Source organism: Trifolium pratense, linkage group LG2 (assembly GCF_020283565.1).
Source record: "Trifolium pratense cultivar HEN17-A07 linkage group LG2, ARS_RC_1.1, whole genome shotgun sequence".
In the NCBI taxonomy this organism is placed as follows: Eukaryota; Viridiplantae; Streptophyta; class Magnoliopsida; order Fabales; family Fabaceae; genus Trifolium; species Trifolium pratense.
In genome coordinates, this window is record NC_060060.1 from 19,946,599 (window position 1) to 19,970,325 (window position 23,727).

The following is a 23,727-nucleotide window of genomic DNA, read 5'->3' on the forward strand; positions in this document are numbered from 1 at the left end:
TCGGAAGTAAAGTCTGGAAAAAAACATGACAATCATGACTTTTCATCCCACGCATCCTTCCGTGGTCAACATCAGCGCATCTCGCCAAATTCGACGAATAACCGTCTGACATCTTCACTTCTTTTACCCATCGACAAACAGATTTTGCTTCGTCAGGAGATAAAGTATAGTTTGCACGAGGTTTAAGAAGTTTGCCGTTAGATGTCTCCACCAACAACAGTTCGTTACGTTTGCAATACAACCCTATGTCTCTCCTCGCGTTGTCATTATCTTTCGTTTTTCCTTTGACATTCATGACAGTGTTAAATATATTTTCAAACACATTTTTCTCAATATGCATAACATCAAGGTTGTGACGTAAAAGGTTGTCTTTCCAATACGGCAGATCCCAAAAGATACTTCTTTTTGTCCAGTTGTGCATTTGTCCATAACCACGCGGTTTAGAGGCAACACCACCTACAACCTCAACCTTTGGAATATCTTTCACTTTGTTCCAGACTTGTCGGGATGTCAAATAATCTGGTGGATCACGAGTCTCGGTGTCACCATGAACAAAAGCATTTTTATTTCTTCTAAACGGATGATCAATAGGCAAGAACCGACGATGACAGTCAAACCAAGTAGCCTTCCCACCGTTGTGTAACCAAAACGCTTTGGTGTCCATCATGCAAATAGGACATCCTAGTTTACCATGTGTCCCCCATCCAGACAACATCCCATATGCAGGAAAATCATTAATGGTCCACATCAAAGCTCCTCTCATATTGAAATCATACGTCGCAACACCGTTCCACAATCTCTTCAAATCATCAATCAAAGGTTGTAAATAGATATCAATACCAATAGTTGGACTAGATGGGCCTGGTATTACAGCGGCTAAAAACATGTAAGGTTTTGACATGCACATATCAGGAGGAAGATTGTACGGGGTAACCAGAACAGGCCAACATGAATATGGAGTGGCTGATACTTGAGTATATGGTGTAAATCCATCTGAGCATAACCCAAGTCGGACATTCCGTGGCTCCGAAGCAAATTCGGGATAAACTTGATCAAAATGCTTCCAAGCCAATCCATCAGAAGGATGTCGCAACTCACCTGACATTTTTCTCCTTTCATAGTTTTCACGATGTCATGTCATTTTACTGGCAGTTTGCATCGATGCATACAACCTTTGCAACCTTGGTATTATGGGTAAATAGAACATCGCCTTTCTTGGGATTGGCTTCCTTCTGACTGACCGTGAATTTCTTGTTACACGATATCTTGGTTCTTGACAAAATTTACATTCAAGTAATGCACCGTCATCTACACCAAATTCGTTGCTATAGTACAACATACACCCGTTAACACAACAGTCAATTCTCTTCGCTCCGAGTCCTAACTTTGCAACCAATTGTCTTGCTTCGTAATAATTTTTTGGCAAATCAAGAGGACGGTCTATTGTTATATCCAACATCAGTTTCGTTATCAAGTCCATGGTGTATTCTGAAACAAGACATTCAGACTTGATACCCAAAAGTCTAATACACACCGTTAACTTTGAGTCTCGAGAGCCTTCACACAACGGTGTATTTGTCTCTTTCAAAAGATCAAAAAATCGCTGGGCTTCCTCATTTGGTCTCTCGACGTTAACATCAGCGTCATATTCATCATCAGCAGGGTCGTCGACATCATTTGGCACATAAATCGGCGTATTAAACCCAAGGGCATTAGTTATCATATTGTCCATCTCATTAAACGGATCATAATGCTGATGATAATATTCGGGAACAACAACGGGCTGAAAAACACTGCTTGAAGCACAATTTTGATTCACGGGAACAGTCGTGGAACATCCTCGCCATGACTTGACCAAACCCAATAATTAGGTTGGAATCCCTTTTTATATAAATGAGACCTAATTTCATCTTCGCTCCGTATTCTTGTACATCGACAAAGTACACACAGACATCTAATTTCCCCTTCACGTATCACAATGTCATTATATTTTACTGTATTGATAAACATTTCGACCCCTATTTTAAATTCCTCTTTAACCCGGCCCCTCTTTCCAGGATTATGTCTATCGTACATCCAATTACGATTGGTAAAATCCATATCTGCGTAGTTTAATTAATATATAATTAGATCAATGTATTAAATTTATTACTTTATTTTTCAAAAGTATTTTGGACATATATATATGTCTACTCAACAATAACATATAAACTTTTAACATTTTATTTTTAAAGTTTATGGTTTATTAAATCTAAAAAATACTAAGTTTTTTAGTTGACAAAACTACCGACTTTTTAACATATATATTATAATTTTTTAAAATATAATTTTTTTTCTTTTTTTAAATACATAGTAATAATAAAATGCTAGTAACTATTTCTAAGTGTACGGTAAAAAAAAAATATCACTAAATATTATAAATTAAAATTACATATATTACTTACTTGGGTGCCGGGTAGAGTCTTACTTGGCGCGCTCCTAACCACAAACTCCGCTCCTAAACCACGACCTCCGATGACCACGAGAATTTGCTAATAAAAATTGTAAACAACAAAATATTAGAACATATACATTTAAATAACAAAGTAAAACTTTTAACTTTAAAAGTAAAACACAAACACTTACCACTTTTTAGATGGAGATATGAAAATTACATTACTTTTTTGAAAATACACAAACTGTTAAAAATTTTCTTTTTTAAAAAGAATTTTTTAAAAATTTCGTTTTTTAAAAAAAGAATATAAATATACTGTTTTTTTTTTAAAAAAAATATTTATTTAAAAAAAAATAAATTCTGTTTTCGAAATAAACAAAATTAAATATATTTTTTAAATTTTTTTTACAAAAACAATAATTTTTATACATAGTGATAAGAAAATATTAGTAACAAATTACAAAGTATTAATTAATAACTATTACTAAGTATACGGTAAAAAAAAACTATCACTAAGTATTATAAATTAAAATTACGTTACTTACTTGGGTGCCGAGTAGATTCTTACTTGGCGCGCTCCTAACCCACGAACTCCGCTCCTAACCCACGACCACGAGAATAAGACTTGCTAATAAAAATGGTAAACAACAAATATTAGAACATATACATTTAAATAACAAAGCAAAAATTTTAACTTTCTCAAAATAAAACACAAACACTTACCACTTTTTGGATGAAAATATGAGAGTTAAAAGTATGAAATTTAAGAGAGAAGTTAGAGAAAATTTAGAGAGAGAATGAAAATGTAAAAATGAAGGGAAGTAAAATGAATTTGTGGAAGAGTAATATATAGGAGAAGTGACCGTTGGAAGAATTTAAATTTCGAAAAGCATTACTGGCGGCCTGCAGCCGTCAGTAATTCACAACGGTAAGTGCATTATTGACGGCCCTCCCTCGTCAATACGCAACATCAATTACTGGCGGCCTGCAGCCGTCATTAAGGTTCAACGGTCAACATTAATTACTGACGGCCTGTAGCCGTCGTAATTTCCAACACCTTTTCTTACATTACTGACGGCCCGTAGCCGTCACTAATGCCCAATCTGACGTTTTTCATTTTTCAAGGAGGGATAATGCATTACTGACGGATTGTAGCCTTCAGTAACTTAAAAATACATTACTGAGGGCTTTTAGCCCTCAATAAGTTTAGTAAATAATATCATGTTTTCTTGTAGTGGGATAGTAGTTAGCTTTCAAGTCCCATGGTGCATAATTTGCCAATATTATTGTAACAAATACGAATTTTATAAAACTGACCGTTGGATTGAAAGTTTATATCGTATAAATCATCTATATTCTTTTAAAACAAATCGAAAATCATTTATATGTTATTGAGACTCATCAAAATTAAAGGTTTATGGGTTTTTATTGAATACCTTAATCTTGATTGGTCTAAATAACATATCAAATGATTTCCAATTTTTTTTTAAAAATAATTATGGATGATCTAAACGATCGATCGATTTTGTAAAATTCATATTCGTTATAATAATATTGGCAACTTGTGCACCATGAAAGACTTAGTGATTTACCTATGCCCTTTTACCTAGTTTTCGTCGGATAAAATTGATAAAATTGCATGACAATGAAAAAAAAATGAAAAAAAATGAAAAAAATGAATAGATAAAATTAGATAAAATTGAAGAGGATCCAAATTCATCAGATTCACATATGCCCTTTTACCTAGTTTTCGTTCATCAGATTTGCGTCGTGTCACTTCACCATGCATGACAATGCATGTACGTCGGTGGTGCTACACAAAACAAACAATCACTGTCACATGGGCCTCCATCAAAGTTTGTGGTTTTGTAAGTTTGCACCTCTTAATTAATTTGATGGAAAATGGAATGGAAACGGTACGTTAGGAGTATCTGTCGGTGCTAAATGTTTTTCGTAGTACACTTTCAAATACAATATTTCAAAAAATTCTAATTTTACTGTTTTGACAAAATTCTAATTTTTTTGTTTAGGTCAAAGACATAATTCTAATTCTATTATACTGTTAAGTTAGTTTTATATTTAACTATTAATTAAGTTTATATTATAATACAACTAATTATTATTAATTTGATTCTTAAAATAGTGATTAATATAAGTAAAATTTGACATAATTAAATTTTATTTTGAAATATTCATTAAGTTATAAGAATATATTTGAAAGCATCGTATAAAAGCAGAGACAAATTTTATAGTTTTTTCGATAAAAATATATAGATGGTTTTATACAATTATACAAAACAAAGTTAAATCGCTACATAGTTTTTGTTTTGCGTGTTAATCCTTTAGTTCTCTCAAAAAGAAGTTCTATAGAATTCAAAATCACTAATTATGGAGCGATGTACTCTAATATGAGTAGATCATATCAGAGATTAAGGAGACCAAAATATTTATTTAAACCAATTGTTAGCGCTTCTATTTTTATATATCTGGACTTCTATTTTTATACTGAGTTTAATTGATATGCATTGACGATATAAAATAATTTTACACGATCGTTCAATAAACACCGTCGATGCATATCAATTAAATCCTTTTATACTATATTTATAGTGTAGATAGATTGTATATAGTAAAAATAAATTTTGCTTGCTGAATCTCCTTAATTTCAATGCCAGTGTACGTAACATATCTTTTTATAAATTACTAGTGGTCAGACGGATTCTGTGTGATCCGATTTTATGAAAACAAGAACGTGTTAAAAAATATAAATGGTTTGATGAAAACAAAAAAGTATAAATGTAAATTTTTTTTTAAGGAAGAAATTATTAAGATAGATGTTATTAAATGGAAGTTAAGAATAGTTTTAGAAAAATGTAGAAGCTAAGAAGAGTTTAAAAAAAAAACTGTTAAGAGTATTATGGGAATTAGAAAAAAACTACACCAAAAACCAAGTTTTCCGTTTATATATAGTAAGTATAGTATAGAATATAGATTATAAATCTTTGTTTTAATTGCTTAATGTTTGCTGTTTGCACCCAAGAAAGAACTGGCTATTCATAATTCTTTTTCTAATCAGTCTGTTTTTTGGTAGTTTTAGAATAACAAAAAATGACAACGATGTAACTAAATTCATGCAACGTCTTTCTTCATCAAAAATTTGATAACTATAAAATTATAACAACTCAATTTAAATAATGAAGGAAACAAACAAACCAATAATCCGTTAGTAAACAGTGTATTTCAAATTTCTAATACTAATTTTAACTAATTTTAAACGTTAGAACCAAATATTGGTCAATTTTAACCATTTTCCCCTCTCACACACACACATATATATATATTTCCATTTCACAAGAATCTCACAACTAATCCCTCAACAAAAACTAACAATTCAAAAAACATTTTTTTTTAACAAAACTGAAGTCATATTCTACAAGAATGTGTCTTCAATTTTCACTTTTCACATAAGAACTTCACGAGTAAGATTTTTCCGTCGCCCTCTAAGTTTTGGCATACGGTATAGTCCAAAATTGAATTGTCTCCATTGAAGATCTTGTTGGATTCTCTCTAGTTGAAATATCCACCCTTAAAATATTTCATTTTCAAACTTTTTTTTTAAAGCCAAGACTTATCTATGTGTGAATTCTCACGGGAGAGAATCCACTCCCGATATAACCTAGTGTAAGGCTCATATCACATAACCCACATTTGATAAGTTTCTTTAACGGTGCGTTACCAATTCACGACAGAAAACCACATTGTCGTAGAAGCTATAATTTGAGGCTACTACAAATTACGGTGAAAGGGTCTTAGACACGCCCTTAACGGTAAAAACATCAAATCAAACACATGCATTGTATGCTCATAAGTTACCCGAGATAAATTAGTCACATTATTCTCGAATCTATTTATTTTTCCATAATCACAATCATAATCATAATCATAATCATAATCATAATCCAATGCATTAATGGGCTAATTACATTGTAGTACAATAATGTTGGAAAGAGAAAAATTCTCACATAATTGAACACTCCTAAAAACAAAGTTGCACACTTTCATACTCTCTCTCTCTCTCTCTGAAACCAAAACACTTTCACTTTCACTTTCACTTTCACTTCTTCTTCTTCTACATCTATGGAGTACAAAACGAGAATAACATTCTCAGAATCCTTTGTATCACACAGAAGAAAAGTGTTATCTGGTTTCACTTTAGGTCTTGTAGCTTCTCTCCTTTTTCTAACTCTTCTCTTCTTTAACTCTTCATTCAAATTTCCCAAACTCCAACTCTCTCTTCAACGATCTCAATCCAATCCAAACTCTTCATGGCATTTCCCTTTTTCCACCAACAATTCAATCACTCCTCTTAACACAATTCATGAAAACCCACAGAATATGAAAACCCGTGAAGTGAATGTCTCAAATGAGGGTTTTAACAATACCCATTTGGGAAATCTTACTGAAAATGCAAAAGATCGAAATGGGGTTGATAAATTTGGAAACTTGTTTATTGGGAAAAATGAAGTGAATGTGTCAAATGAGGGTTTTGAGAAGACCCATTTGGGGAATGTTAGTGAAAATGCATTGGATCATGATGGGGTTGATAAAGTTGGAAACTTGTTTATTGGGAAAAGTGTGATTGATGGAATTGGAAATTCAAGTGAATCAGAGAAGAGGAATGAGAAAGTTGGGGTTTTTGATTATGAAAAGTGTGATATATTTGATGGGAATTGGGTGAAAGATGATTCAAAACCATATTATCCTTTGGGTTCTTGTCCATTTGTTGATAGGGATTTTGATTGTCATCTTAATGGGAGACCTGATAGTGATTATGCGAAATGGAAATGGAAGCCAAATGGATGTCACATTCCAAGGTATGTTTGCATGATTCATTATTGTTTTTTATTACTACAAATTTAGTAATGTTGATTAATGTTATCATTATAGGAGAAATTAATTAATAGTAGAATCGCAAGTTGAGTAAAAAGATATAGAAAGATTGTGTATAACTATTTTGCAGAATATAGAACTGTAAATTGGTCTTTCTTATTATAAATGCTTAAAAGTTTAGGAGGCAAAAGTATATAGATTAGGGTGATAAGGAGTGTAGTGTTCTAAATTGCAATATAAAAGGTTTTAGATGTCTCTGCAACGGCACCATAACTACAGTTGCGGCCACAACAGCTGCACTTTGCGGAAATATTAAAGTTCCATAACTGCAATATAGAAATATGACAAGGAAATTGGATGATATAGAGTAGAATGGATGCCTTATGGTGGTAGATCTTTTGATGATATAGGGTAGATTGGATACAGTTTTATTTTTATCAAGGGAAGAAACGACAGATAGACGATGATTATATATGTAGGCATCAAATTGAGTTAAATGGTACTATGATCCCTTTAAATGTATTTCATCATAAAAATGATGTGTATGATTTCGTCCATAAAACAAACCCGTTTCACATTATTACCCCCTGGAATAGATAAAAAGAGGTGAAAGTTAAACGAGTTTGAATAATTTTAAGGACTGAATTCATTAATAGAATCTTAGTTTATGAGTTTGAATTCATTAATTCATTAATAGAATCTTAGTTTACATAAATTAAGCACAATTTATAAGTAAACTATAAATATGACTTTAAATAAAAGGAATGTTATCTCCCCCATTAACCACCCATTTGGAAAATAACTAATTTTGAGTTTGAGGTAGAATTGTTTCACTTACGTTCCTTTCCCATTAGGCTTTGGATTACCCTTCAATCTCTCAACATTCCTAATTCAAAGTAAACAAGTGACTGTTTTGGACTGTTAATAATGTTCAATATACTGTGTTTTAATCTCGGAGTCGGTGTTGGTTTACTGTCATTTCAACTATCAGAAAACAAGTGACTGTGTCGTTCATTTTAAACCATAGAATATATGAATCCTATCCTTGTATATTTATTAATTATTCATTATTGATTTGATTTCTCAGTTTGAATGCAACTGATTTTTTGGAAAAGTTGCGAGGACAGAGGTTGGTTTTCGTTGGGGATTCACTGAACAGGAACATGTGGGAGTCCATGGTGTGTATCCTACGTCAAAGCATCAAAGACAAGAAGCGTGTTTATGAAATTTCAGGAAAACATGAATTTAAAAAGAAAGGTGTCTATGCTTTCCGATTTGAGGCAAGCTTCTAGTACATCTTTGATATATATTTTCGGAGTATAAAACTTGTAACTGCATCTCATTGAAATTTTGTCTTTGCTAACTTGTAGGATTATAATTGTTCAGTCGATTTTGTGAGTTCACCATTCATTGTTCAAGAGTCAACTTTCAAAGGCGTAAATGGAACTTTTGAGACATTAAGATTGGATTTAATGGACAAGACAACTACCACATATCATGATGCTGACATCATAGTCTTCAATACAGGACATTGGTGGACCCATGAGAAAACATCTAAGGGGTGAGTCTGTCTTTTATCTATGCAAAACTTCTTCGCATTGTTACGGCTTTATGCTTGAAAGTGGTCTTGAAATCCTTAGCAATAACGGTCTTGCTTGAAGATGAATGTTAAGATATAAATTCCAAATTATCGTATATTTACAAAATTACAACTGAAATATAGTATGAAATTTAATTTTAGTTCCTTCCTACCATATTATCATTATTTATTTTCTGCCATGTACGACCTCTGGTCTCATAATTGAACTATCTGGTCCATAATATGGACCAGATACATTAGTTATTTAATGAACCTGAAAAATGAATCGTTGCTTATCCACGAGACCGGAGGGAGTAGTGCTCACCATTTGTGATGCTAATTCGTCATCTGGTATTGTTACAGAGAAGACTATTATCAAGAAGGCAACCATGTATACCCAAGACTCAAAGTTCTGGATGCCTATAGAAGGGCATTGACCACTTGGTCTAGATGGATTGACAACAATATTGATCCAAATCGAACACATGTTTTCTTCAGAGGATACTCAGTTACTCATTTCAGGTATTGGTCTTTTACAAATATTTTTATTTATGTCTTTTATCCGAAGCATGAGATGTATGAACATTGCATGAGATTGATTCGTATGTTTCCAAAAAATTAGTGATAAAATCAGAAAGTTCTTATCAGCTTAATACTCTTTCAGTCTTATATTTCTTTCCTGGTTGAAATCTCCTTAGCTACTTTATCAATTTTATCGATAACTGATACACACTCTAAGAGTTGTTTGTATTTGCTTTCTAGCTCTTTGGCTTTGCAGCTCTCTTAGGCTTTATGACCGTTGTATATCTTCCAATGATGTTTAGACACGTGATGATTGGTCTAATAAAATTCAGCAGATTTTTTTTAGAAAAACCAAATCAATATTTGGTTGGATGTTGCATTGTTTGTAACTCATTCGATGGCAAACTACCATTGACTTTGGAGATCGTATTTACAATTTTTTGTACCATGATCCAGATATTTAATTTTGCTCCATTAGCAATGTACACTGAATCACTAATTTTTGTCACGAGCAATGTTTAATGAAAAGATTTCCCACAACGGTTAATTATATTTTCTTAAGTGATGATATCAATAGTATACGACTGTATATCAACAATAAACAATTTGCTGAACCACATCAGCTGGTATGGCCTTAATGAATTCTAATACGTTCTGACATGGTTTCATTTCAGGGGTGGGCAATGGAATTCAGGAGGACAGTGCCACAAGGAAACCGAACCAATATATAAAGGAGCTCACTTACGGAAATATCCCTCGAAAATGAGGGTTCTAGATTATATCATCCCAAAGATGAAAACTCCAATTATTTATATGAACATAAGTAGGATGACAGATTACAGAAAAGACGGTCATCCTTCGATATACAGAATGGAATACAAGACAGAAGCAGAACGAACCACCGCGGAGCAACATCAAGATTGTAGCCATTGGTGCTTACCAGGAGTACCAGATACATGGAACGAATTACTCTATGCCTCTCTCTTAAAATATGGTAAAGGTCATTGGAAAAGCTGAGCAAAACTCGTAAAAATCTTCTCGTACCACGATTCTGGTTCATTGTACACGTTCAGTTCAAGATTCAACACATGTATATTCCTTGTGTAGATGATTAATTAGAGTGACTAGTTTATATGTATTTTGTGTATTCATCTAGTTGAAAACACATTTTGTTTGTCATAATATTATTACCATGAAAGTTGTAGAATTTGTTGATCAAAGGCTTGATTTGATTCATTGCATTTGATTAGTTACAGAAACTTAATGATCAATCAAACTTGTGAGAGAGTGAAACTGGTAGGTACTTGTATGTCATTGTAGGCCCAATTGTTCAAGGCCCACTCAGAGTCACCCAAAGAGGAAAATGAGAGAGAGAGAGAGAGAGAGAGAGAGAGAGAGAGAGAGAGAGAGAGAGATTGTCCATAAGCCCTAACTTAACTGGCAATGCCGATATTGTTAAGTTAGACGCCTTCACCCGAATTCGAATATGGGACCTCGCAGTGTATGTAAGTTTCAGTGATATTTATCACTTCTTCTCTGAGAGTAGCTCTGGGTCGTAGGAGTTCCATTCTAATGTAACTTTCGTTTTCAATTTATAATACTATTTTTCGGTACTCTCTTAATTCGGATTCGTATCAGTTTTTTTTGTTGTTGTCTCTTTACTCAATATTCTCTATTATTCAGACAATCTTATTCTATGTATCATTCTCTATCAAATTTCATCTACTCACAAATTCATTGAAGTTAGATAATACATTTTCACATTCCCTCTATCTCTCTTTACTCATAATTCCATCTCTCTTCTCTGCATTTATAAGATGGAAAAGATGACACCTCTTTAACTAGGTCTTTACTAATTTGAACAAATGATTGATAATTTAAGTTAGACATCCTCATGATATATGGAACTTCTTAGCTTCAACATGTTTCTTATGATGACTACATGGTGATTATGTTGCTTCATTATTTGAACTACCAAACTGGTTAACTTCATTGAATTCAAGGGAGACACCTTGAAAAATGGCATTGATTGTTTTCATTATTAACTTCAACCTTAGTAATCTTTAACTTTAAGCAAACATGGTAGTTCGCAGACACTCAAATCAACGGTTAATATATGTAGTCGTAAAGTACTCCCTCAGGTTGAAAATGCATTTACAAGGATCAAATACACAACGTTGGTTAAGTGACAGTAATCTTTAGTCAAATAGTTTTTTTTTTTTTTTTTTGGTTTACACAAATAGTGTATTTTTAATTAACATGAATAATACAACCTTACTAATTTTTCTGACACCATATTACTTGTGTGACATGAACCATTCTTTAATTTCTCATAAGGTCATAATTCATAACATAAACAAACAAGCATACATTCATGTCGAAATAAAAAACAAAAGAAAAGGAACATGAATCAATGATAACAGTTACCTACCTTAAACTCTCATCTGCAGAAACCGAAACAAGAAACAGTCTCTCTAGTCAACTGCAAAATGAGTGAATTTGAATTACATCACAAAGTTGGCAACTTCTCAAAGGAAGACAACACCATCTTTATGTTTATTATTACATTCTACTGCAAGAAAAGAACTATAATAATCTATGAAGCACTGACGCAGACACCAGACACACCTTCAATCTGAAGTATCAGTGCTAGATAGAGTGATTGATACATAGCCATAAAGATCCCAAAAAGGAATCCATTGCCTTTTTGTGACTTGCCGGTTTGCCATGCTATAACCAAAAAACTTCTGATCCTTTGGAGAAAAATGCTTAATTATTTGCTTCTGCTACTCAGAAAAAAGCATATGATCCCTTTATGATATGAGAAGCCAATAGCTAAAGCACAAAGCAAACTGTTTTTGAAAATGGAGGGAGAGTGTAAAGGGTCTTGTTTAATACTACCCTCTTACACTTCTCTCCATTTTAGTTTTAAGAACCATGGATTGATTTTTGCCAACAAAGAAACTTCATTGCTTATACAAGATTCAAGTCTTGATGGATTGGTTTAGAGGATGCTTAAAGGGCTCCACAAAGAAAGATAGTGGGGAAGTTGGTATCTCTGATCATTGTTTTAAATACTTGTTATGGTTGAAAGAGAAGTATAAGAAAGTGGTGTGTGTATCATTCTTTTTCATTATCCAATATGACTATTTAACACCATCAAAAGTTGCAATGTATAGGCACTAATAAAAAGAAAATAGTACTACTTTGTGTCCATTAAAATAATTCAAATGGATTAAGATGTTTGTTTGATTAATTCAATCTTATTCTTAACCTAATGACCTAACCTTTTGTTGATCTCAATCTCATAGTAGCCGCGACATATTAACCTAATTGATCTTTTATCTTCATGACCCGTAATCTGTTTTTTTAATCATATCATAGTTGCGACGTATCTATCAGCTTTGTCAATAATTATTTTTTGTTAAATAATTGAACGCTCTATTTTTAACGGGGTCTCGCCTTTCAACTATATTTTTTTCATATACAAGATTTGAATCAAAGATCTTACGTAATATATCAGAGCTCAGTTCTATTTAAAACGAATCCAATGTTGGTGATCCATAATCTAATTTGATACCTCAACTTTTTTCTTGTACTATTTAAGATGAACTCATTTTTTTTAATATTTATATTGAATTTAAGATTTATATATCTTGATCTTGTCAATCTTTAGTCTTCCACAAATACAGATAGTAAACTAAGTATATATTTGCTCATAAAGGCACTTTAAGTACTTTTAAAATGAATTAGTGAATCATTCCAATTTTCCATAGAAGAGACATCTAATTGAAATTTTGTATCATGATTCATGAAATGGTATAAATATCAAGGTCAACATAAACTTTAAACATGGGTTCCCACCATATACTTTTTCATTTATGCTTGACCTTTGATAATAGGAGGCTTTTATTGCATAGTGGATCCACTCACTAAGACTCTATCCTCACCTCTCTCTTCCAACAATAATTTTATATCTTGTTGAATCTATTTAATATACCTCTTAATTAGACAAGAAATGTTTTGTTTTATTTTTATGGAAAAAAAAAATCATACATTCGACTACCCTTCCGGGAACTAGATAATAAATATCACATTGTTTTGGCCGTCCTTAAATTTCGACTGCTAAATGAATATTGGACGGCTAATCTTTTAGATGTATCTTAAAGTTAATTTGATGAAAGTAAAAATTTAAATACGAACTTTTTGATCTTTATTCAATGGTCTCAGATTTTTTAGCATGTCTAACGAAATTCAAATATTTATATTAATCATACTGACATTGTGTTTCAAAATATTTACCAAAAAAAAGAAAAAAAAATATTTACATAATGTTTGATTCGGTTTGTAATTTTTTTAAAATTGATTTGAATTTGTTCACCCCTATATACATTGGCTTGGTTTGAAAGGCTTAAAATTTATTAACTTTAACCCTTTAGGAGCCCTAATGGTTTAACTTAGCTGTCAATTAATTCCTATCAAAGCTCTCCTTTCACATTTCTAGAAGCCATTTTTTAATTTAAAAAATAAATAAATTCTTGGAGCCATTAATTTCAACTCTTTTTTTTCTTTTTTAATTTAAAGCTCTATATTTTTTAGTCAGAAAAAAAATGAGTAGCAGTCAATAACTTGAACTTACCTTGAAGAGTCATTGCTGATTCTCTAGCCGGCTTTAGCAATAACCCAAAAATTGAAGTGATCTCCTTCTCAGATATGCACACAATTATAGCAACTAGCTAGATAGACTATCCATTATTCAATTTATTTAAGCTTTTTGGTTTGCCTCTTCTTTAAGCAAAAAACAAAATATTTATGCCTTTTTTGTTCCCTCTTCGAATCTCACTTTTCTGTTTTGATTATTATTATTATTTATTATTTTATATGTATTTTATTTTAGAGAATAATTTTTTGAGTCTATGTAAGATCATAATAGGCGACAAAACTCTCTATTAAAGGGAGTTTTAGAACACCTCTAATGTTATTGTTGGATTTAAACATAGGATCCGCTAGTTGAGTTTAAAGAGATTTGAATCATTTCATCTAAGTGTGGTTGAATATTATATTACTTGATCTCTCACTCATTGTGAGTGTCGTATTTGCAAGAAATAAAAATAGTTTTAAAATGAGTGTCATTTTAACTTTTAATGTAATAATAATTTCTTTTTTTATTCCAATTATAATATCTAAATAATATTAGAAAAAAGCTAACATGTGCTCTAAGAGCACTTGTTAGTGTACTATAAATAATAATTTTGGATTTTTTTTAATTATTTAAAAGTCAGCAATTGTTTTGTTTAAGGTAGAATTATCATATGAAACATCCTTTAACATCTGCATGACCCATAATATTATGTGCACCACTTATAAACGAATCTTTATAAGAGATTCAAGAAATTAACTTCAACGGTTCTCATAAGAACAAACCCTAATTTATATCATTTTCATCCAATCTCTCGACCACAAATTACATTGAACAATGAATCTCACAATGTACACTAAATGTTTGTAATTGATTTTTAATCCTAGAATCTCACCCTCAAAAGCTCTTAACCCTTAAGTCTTGATTCCCTAAGAAGTCTTTCTTTTCGGTCGAATTCTAGCCTCCAAGAATAATCAGCAAAAGTTGTCAAATCTACGAAAAATGCAGGATTTATAAACATAGATTGAACCATACGCCCTACATCCTAGCAAAACCTCCCAAAAATGTTTTCGCACTACCTTGAGGATTAAGAAAATCATTTTCTTGTTTCAAAAAACAAAAAAAAAAAATCATTTTCTGATTCTTAACTTGTTTCAAAAATGTTTTCGCACTACCTTGGGCATACATATATTTATCACTTTTAAAAATAAATAAAAAAATTCCACTTTTCTTTGTGGTCATAAGTTATTAAACAACAACAAAAATAAAACTCTGAGATGAACTAAAGAGTTACTACTATTACAATAAGTAAAAGTAAATGGGAAAGTCAACTCTAGCTTGCTGAAAAGAAAGTTTGATTCTGCTGTAAACGTTTTTTTAAGTTTTAATTAAAAACTTAGGCTTATTGCCTCAATAAATCTGATTAGATTTTATCATTATTGTCCACCACTTTCAATTGGACAACAACGGAAAATATTAAGTGGTCCTAATTTGATTTTGATTTGCAATCAAGTTTTGGGTCCCTTGTAATCCAAAATTTCCAAGTTTTACTGTTAATTCAGTTTAGTAGTTCAAACTTAGATGATTTCATAATTAGTCATAATCGTAGTAATTTTAAGTATGGTCCATCCACTTTCCACGTGCCATTTGAAGCCATAGGACATGTGAATTTTGAATTTTCAATCAATGTGATTTCTATTTTGAATGGAACTTATGTGGTCCTTGTTTTCATTATTTTTGGTCCAACAAACAAGATCAAATCTCACTCACTTTTGGGTTATTTGTATATTAATTTTAATTCCTTAGTGCTAGTTTGATACAGTATTTTTCAATAGTTTTTGAGTTTTTTTTTTGCTAACAAGTGTTCTTTAAGATACTCTTTATAAGAATTAATTTAAAAAAATTATTTATTTAAAAAATTAAATATTTTAACTTTTAATACATTAACTCTGTGCATTTTTATAAGAAAATATTATTTAAACTTTTTAAAGAATGTATCTCAGACACTCATTAGCAGTTTTGTTATTTTTATATAGGAAACACTAAACAAAAGAATAAATCTTGACCACTAAATTTATCTTCAATCTAACCTGTGAGATTCTTGTGTTTCATCATACTAATAAATAGTACAACTTTTATGAAATTGAGAAAGAAAAAAATATTATTAAATATTTTTAATACTTATTTTACAATTGTCTTGAGATTTGAACTCCGTATCATGTAAATTATAATGTTAAATTTTTATAACTTCACATCATCTAATCTCATTTTAGTAATTATTTAGTTTAAAGAAGTCGAGATGAATTTCATATATATATTAGTATATTACACATCAATTGATGTAATATGCATGTGTAAAGCAGTGTCTCTTATTTATATATATTTTTTAAAGTCTCCATCCAATTTAAAGACCGAATTAATCTAAGAGACTAATTATTTGGAGAGTGTCTATTTAATTAAAGTCCGAATTTAACTATATATATAATAAACTACTTTAAGATAGAAATTAGCATCTGAGAAATTCTAAACCTTTTAGAGAAAGATTCCCCAATTTCTGAAAGGTTGTTTGTTGCTGCTATTTGTACCTCTAGGATCCCAAGGATTTTTTTGAGAATTTTTTTTGCATTTTAGTGCAGCTGTCAGCTGGTGACTTTGTCATGCTTTACAGATTTGATGAGCTGGGTATAACAAAGTTTATGAAAAATTAATAAAAGTTGCAATAGTTCTTATACTCAAATTTTTTTTGTTTGTTTTTTGAAGAGCATGTCATGATGATCACTATTCACTATCGTATGTTTGAGAGTAAAGTCGGTAGTTTAACTGGTTTGAACTAAGGGTTAAAAGATTTAAAGAGATAAAGATCTACGATTTTGTCAAACAGTCTGTGTGACGATAGTTCAGTTGGTTTCTACCAAAAGCATTATAGGATGAGCAGGGGCGGCCCAGGCCCATGTGTGACATGGGCCGTCGAACAAGGCCTCTTAAAAATGAGGGCCACAAAAAAAATTATAGGGTAGTAGTATTAGTAAGTTATGGGTTGTAAAAATTAATTATTTATGTAACAACATGTTGTAAATAAGACCCAACCCGTTTTTCTGAGGAAAAAAAAAAGTAGTAGAATAGAAAAAGAAGGTATGTACGAGTACGATCAAAACAACGAAACAACTCCTCTTTTTTCTTTTTTTTTTTTTACGGTAAACAACTCCTCCTTCTATATTCTTAAAAACTCCATTAATTCACCACCGTCACCGGCGGCCTGCCACTGACACCATTACCGGCGGCCTTAACCTACTTCTCATTGGCTTCTTCTATTCTCAAAAAACTCCATTAAAGTTGAAACAAAGGTAAAAATTAAATTTTACAAGTTAGGGTTTCTAAAATTTGAAATTAAAAATCACAATTTGACTTTCCCTATTCCGAGTTGGAATCCTCTCCATTTCCAAAAAAAATGGAAACTACAATTACTAAAGTTTTGGTGTATAAATATTTAAATAATGTGAACAATTCTCAAAAAACGTGTATTTATATCATTGATTTATGTCAAAACTATAGTAATGGACAACACCATTTCTTTTGGGAAATGGAGAGGATCCCAACTCCCCAATTCTCATCATTCTTTTTCTCCCAAAGTTAATTACCGATAGACTATGAATCTATTTTATGTTAATTACAAGAATGATTATATTTTTATGTTATTTGTAATTTAAATCGATGATGGTTTTTATAAAAATTTTACGTTTTTTTTTATTAAAATGCCACTTTTATATTTCGCACAGAGCCTCCAAAAACTCAGGGACGCCACTGAGGATGAGTAGGGGAGTTCAAATCCCAAATTCTCTAAATATGAAACAAACTAGCATTTAGTTTTAATTAGTCTTTTGGTTCCTTAAATATATTTTAGGTTTCACAATGGTCCCTTAAAGAAAAAAATGTCCGGATTGATCCCTTAAAGACACATCCGTTTCTCAATTGGTCATTTCCGTCAATTTTTTACAAAAAAACGTTAGTTTTAGTTGACTGAATTGTGGATGTCATTAAGTGTAAGTGGTTCACCAAAAACCTTATTAATTTTTAAAATTTAACCATTGGAATTTTTTGTTATATTTGGAGTTAAAATTTAACGGAAAAGACCAATATGACAAACATATATGTCTTTAAAGGACCAATCGCCAATCGGTGCATTTTTTTCTTTAAGGGACCAATCCGGACCTTTTTTTCTTTAAGGGACTATTGTGAAACCTAAAATGTCTTTAAGGGACCAATAGACTAATTAAGCCTAGCATTTATATTTTTAAAGTTGTGTTCTTTGTTGTTTCATAGAGTTAAAATCATCAATTAAGAAGAATGTATATATATCTACTTCGGCTATATATACTTTGCATCTAACTTCTAAGATAATCGATTAACATGGAACTGTTGTGGCAAGTGTGAGTGGTTAAGTCCCACATTGCTTAGAAAAGTGGAGGTTGAACACTTTATAAGTGAGATGACCCATAAACCTAACACCTTAAGGTTTTGGGTAAGAGTGTGGTGTCCAACTCACTTGTAGAGTTGTTCTTAAGCCCAATGTGGATGATCCCCCGGCTGCCCCCTCGTGATGACCCAACAGTGGTATGGTTTTGGGTAAGAGTGTGGTGTCCAACTCACTTGTAGAGTTGTTCTTAAGCCCAATGTGGATGATCCCCCGGCTGCCCCCTCGTGATGACCCAACAGTGGTATCAGAGCCGATGGTTCGACGAAGGGTTGAACTGGCTCCTTGTATCGAAAGTCTTCCTGACAAAGGTGGTCAGGCGGCGAGTCCCGTGGAGCAGTGTGGCTTACGGCGGTACAAGTGTAGGATGAAGAAAGCTTCCGCTTGAGGGGGAGCATATCCAAGAGTGGATGGACTCACACTTGAGGGGGAGATTGTTGTGGCAAGTGTGAGTGGTTAAGTCCCACATTGCTTAGAAAAGTGGAGGTTGAACACTTTATAAGTGAGATGACCCATAAACCTAACACCTTAAGGTTTTGGGTAAGAGTGTGGTGTCCAACTCACTTGTAGAGTTGTTCTTAAGCCCAATGTGGATGATCCCCCGGCTGCCCCCTCGTGATGACCCAACAGGAACTATATAGAAAACATACTTGCCGGTGGATAAAAAATGTTGCCTCAAAAGCTGTATAGTTCCTAATTCTTATCCACCGGCGAGTAGGACAGGTGTAGAAAACATGGAACTAGCATAATTTATGAACACACTTCTTAAAACATGAGTATTCAATATTAGTTTTTTTCTAATAATTCTAATGAACTAGCAATAATTGTTCCTGCAAAAAATATAGAACGGGTCTTATTAGCAATTTGCTATAATCAAAGTTCTAAGTATTCAAAATTCGGCCGCGAAATAAGTATAATCTAACCAAAAAATATAGTTTTCTTTTCATCAATGAAAAGGAACGGATCCCCACAATTCTTGAGTAGTTCATTTATGTATTAGAGGTTTTCAGATTTTAACCTCTCTCACTATTGTAGAAGGGTCACCTAGTTAGGAAACTACTCTACTACGAAGTTAATGCCATAACTGCGTTTTGGAGTAGTTTTCCCGAGTTAATAAGAAATGTGGCGGATTTGCGTTTCTTAGATAATAGATGGGCCTTGAGTAAAAAAAAAATGTAGGTGGGCCAAGATCAAAATAAGGTGGGCCGAGTTCGGTGAGTACGAACTAAGTGTGGGGTGAGTACGGAGAGTATGGGTTGAGATAGTCAAATATTTATGACGGTCCAATAATCAATTATGGTTTTTTTTTCCTAATATTTTTCTTCTAATTTTTGTTATTGTTAGTAAAAAGATATATATAAATGTCATGAACTATTTGTATTTGATGGTGCTTAGACAATTTAGATTTATTAATATTTTGATGTACCTTTTTTTCTTCAAATGCATCTTTTTATCATCTTCAACTATATGTACAAACAAGAGTCTGGAACTCGTTAGATTTGTTAGTCCGGCCCATCAGCCCAATTTTGCCTCATGCTTACTTTACCCAATCCTCTCTTCCATAAAAACTATTAATAAATTAATTATTTCAATATTACCTATTTACTTTAAGATTTTTTGTTTTAGTAGTACAAATGTCACATTACTTTCACTTTATTTGGGCCTTTTTACATGATTAATAGAAAATAAACAATATAAAAGTCTGTTAACTTTTCAACAACATTTTCATTTTTTTACTTTTACTTTGCATGTGGGTGAATGAAATGACATTTGTTTGAGTTTTATTCTTTAATTATGATAGAGAAAAGAAAGAAGCTAATTAACGCATTTTTAGAAATATTGAAAATAGGGTTGGTAATAGGTCAGGCGGTCTACAGGGGCCTTCGGCCTGGCCTGTATAAGCCTGGCCTGAAGCCTGGCCTGGCCTGGTTATTAAAAATGTCAGGCTTAAGCTTTGAAAACGGCCTGTTTACATAAATAGGTCAGGCTTAGGCTTCTAAAAAGGCCTACGAAGCCTGATAGGTCGGCCTGTTTATAATAATTATTATTTATATAATATTATTATTTATATCTTATAAAAAAATATTATTTATATAAATATTATTAGCTTTTAATTATTGCGACTTTTCGTAATCGTATTTGTTATTTTATTAGTTTTTAATTATTGTGTTAATCATATTATTAGCTTTTTCTTAATGTTGTAGAAATTATAAAAATTTAAATGTGAACTTTTTAAGGCCTATTTAGCCTATTTAAAAAAACTATATAGAGAAGCTTTAATGTAACACAGACTTTTAAACAGGCTACAAGGCCAGGCCAGGCTTTTAAAAGGCTCAGGCCAGGCCAAAAAAAATAACATTTGATAGGCCACAGGTCAGGCTCAGGCCTAAAAAAAAATCGTAGGCCAGGCTCAGGCCTGTCAAGGCCTGGCCTGGCCTGTTCCCAACCTTAATTGAAAAGAATGTTTTTGAATGTTTTAGAATTTTATGAGTTTTATTCTTTAATTATGATAGAGAAAAGAAAGAAGCTAATTAACACATTTTTAGAAATATTCAATCTATTTTTAAAATGTATTATAAATAGCGTATTCTATAGGATTCGGCTTTTCTAAAGTGAAGAATTTACTTTGGAGTGTAAAATAGAGAATATAGTCATTAACTAAAAAATTAAATTGATTTGAGTTAAGAGCTAAAAAAGTAAAGTTAAGGTATAAAAGTATTATGATTTAAGTCATAGTGAAGGAGAAAATTCTAACATTCTCAGCTAATTATTTACTTTAGCCGTTTAAAAAAAATTGTAAGTGCTTCCTAACAAATCAAAAGTTTATTAAAAGAACAACTCTTAATATTTTCGCCGGACACTTGAGTCACTTTAGAGGATTCAAATTTATTTGACGAGGAAGACGTAAATTATTTATGAATTATATATTTGTGAGTTTCTTTTGTCATCCTCTAAGCCGCTCGCGCCGCCCTAAAATACCATGCTCGAGTTCTAAAATTCAAACTATATTTTTGAGTTCAAAAACTCGAACCGGAGAAAAACACCAATTGAGTGTTTGTTTAGTAAATTTATTGGACTAGCTTATAAGTTTGTGTGATAAAAATGAGATGTGTTTGGTAACAAGCTTCTCTAATTAGCCTATAGCATTTGTTGAGTTTTTTTTTTTTTTTGATAATCAAAAATTTATTATAAGGGAGTACAGAGGGGTACTCAAACCCTCTAGTTTTTGAGCTTATAACTTATAGTTTTTTACATTTTATTCCACCCTTATTATTTTCATTTTACTGTTTCTTTGTTTTTTTTAAAAAAAATAATATAATAACTACTCATTAACCATGGAATTTTATGTCATTTTATACTTAAAAAAAATTAAATTAGTCAAACACTTCAATTTCATTCTACTAATTTTTCAGCTACATACCAATTATCCGGTGCTTACATTTTGCAAATCAAACGCATCTTAAAAATTGCTCAGAGTTTTGAAGCAAACCAACATCGCCATAATAAGTAAAAGTTTAGAGTTATTCACGTTAATAAGATTGAGACAACGATGTCTTAATCGGTGTTGATTTCAACAAAAACAAGACAAACGAACAAAAGTTGAGTTAGCTACTCAATCGTGTGAAATCAAGATAAATACAATTTTCCTCATAAAGAAATCGAGACACCAAGACCATCTCCGGGTGGGTACTTATTTTTTTAAGGACTAGTACATAATAGGTACTCCATTGGAGCAAAACACAAAGAGTACGTAATAGGTATTGGTTCTACAATAAGAAGTGGTACCTATATTATTTTTATGAGACCTGTTTATAATGATGTAGAGTTATTGGTGAGATGTGTTATTGGTTGGACCTATTTAGAACTTTTTAAGAGATGCTGTGTTGGAGGGATGAAGTACTTATTAAGTACTATTATTAAAAAATTACAAATGAATGAGGTGTATAAGTAGAGGCCAGTTAAGTATTCAAAAATGAGTAGCTCCATTGTGTATGCTCTAATAATTGTTTTTATCTCATTTTTAATTTAAGACACTAATAATTGTTTTCGTTTTTTTTGTTGAACTAGCATAAGCTGAGAGTTAGCGACAAGTGTGAGGTGAGTTAAAGTCTCACATTGCTTAGAAAAATGGAGGTTGAGTACTTTATAAATGAGAGTACCCATAACCTAATACCTTAAGATTTTGGATAAAAGTGTGATGTCCAACTCACTTCTATAATTGTTATGAACCCAATGTAAATGCTCTGTCGCCCCTATTGATCCAACATTAGCTACTCTATCTTTGAAGATAAGTAATATCATAAGTTTCTATTTACAAGTAACATCAATATACCATAGACCATATATGACACTTCCCCCATTAAGAAGCCACCACAAATATATGTGAAAGTAGTTCAAACCCTTAAAAAGGACAATGACAAGAGTGCACAAAACCAGCAAGCATTTTCTCCTTGTTATTCTTTAATTAACATAAAGTTTAAAGGTATGAGCCTACTTTTCTATCTTTTGAAAAGGAAGTGAAAGAGCCTACAACTCATAACAATCATTTTCCACAAGTCAAAAACATAATGTGCAAGAGATATTTGGTTGGTTACTAATCACAATAATTGAACTAATTATAGATATATAGCTCCCAAATTCCCAATAACTAGTGGACTTATATAGCCAACAATAGCTTATTATGTGTCCATTTGTTTAACCAATTAACCCTATGTTGCACAAGTACCTTGTCGGCCAAGTTTGTTATGAACCATATCTTGATAAGGCACTTAAAATTTAAACTTTACATTAACCCTTTTTCAAGTATTTTTGTGAGCATCCAAGTAAAAAAGCAGCATAGAACAAAATTTTCTAAAGCACAAAATTAGACTTATTGGGAAGTTAACGAGCTAAACTTATTTGGGCTTTTTGGTTTGACTTATTGATCATGATAAGTTTATTTAATTACTAAGACTGCACTTTCAGGTGTTGTGGTCTATGAATCTTGCTTTTGAGATTAATCTCTTTTAATACTCCTTTTTAATGTCTTTTAATTAGAAAGATTGTGATAACGAATGATCTTTGACCACTAATTGGGGTATTGTATTAAACATGTGTCCTCTGTTTTTATTAAAGAACAAAGGTGCATGTAATCAAGATATTAAGTTTAAGTGATGAATGAGTTCCCTCTACGATGAATAGTTAGGGAGAAT

General features: G+C 31.8%; 1 protein-coding gene across 1 annotated transcript; it reads left to right on the top strand.

The window, feature by feature from the left end:
* Window positions 1-6,458: 6,458 nt before the first annotated feature.
* Window positions 6,459-10,666, top strand: LOC123906868 (protein trichome birefringence-like 2). Its single transcript, XM_045956883.1, has 5 exons — window positions 6,459-7,308; window positions 8,412-8,604; window positions 8,695-8,885; window positions 9,267-9,425; window positions 10,100-10,666. Exons 1-5 carry the CDS (start codon window positions 6,572-6,574, stop codon window positions 10,440-10,442), a joined length of 1,623 nt encoding a protein of 540 aa, XP_045812839.1. The 5' UTR covers window positions 6,459-6,571; the 3' UTR covers window positions 10,443-10,666.
* The last annotated feature ends 13,061 nt before the right edge of the window (window positions 10,667-23,727 follow it).

What these genes read in the sequence shown, in the direction of transcription:
- LOC123906868 (XM_045956883.1), top strand. Translation starts at nt 6,572, where the DNA reads ATGGAGTACAAAACGAGAATAACATTCTCAGAATCCTTTGTATCACAC. An exon ending in TCTATGCTTTCCGATTTGAG is followed by an intron (nt 8,605 to 8,694) that starts GCAAGCTTCTAG and finishes GCTAACTTGTAG; the next exon opens with GATTATAATTGTTCAGTCGA. An exon ending in CATGAGAAAACATCTAAGGG is followed by an intron (nt 8,886 to 9,266) that starts GTGAGTCTGTCT and finishes GTATTGTTACAG; the next exon opens with AGAAGACTATTATCAAGAAG.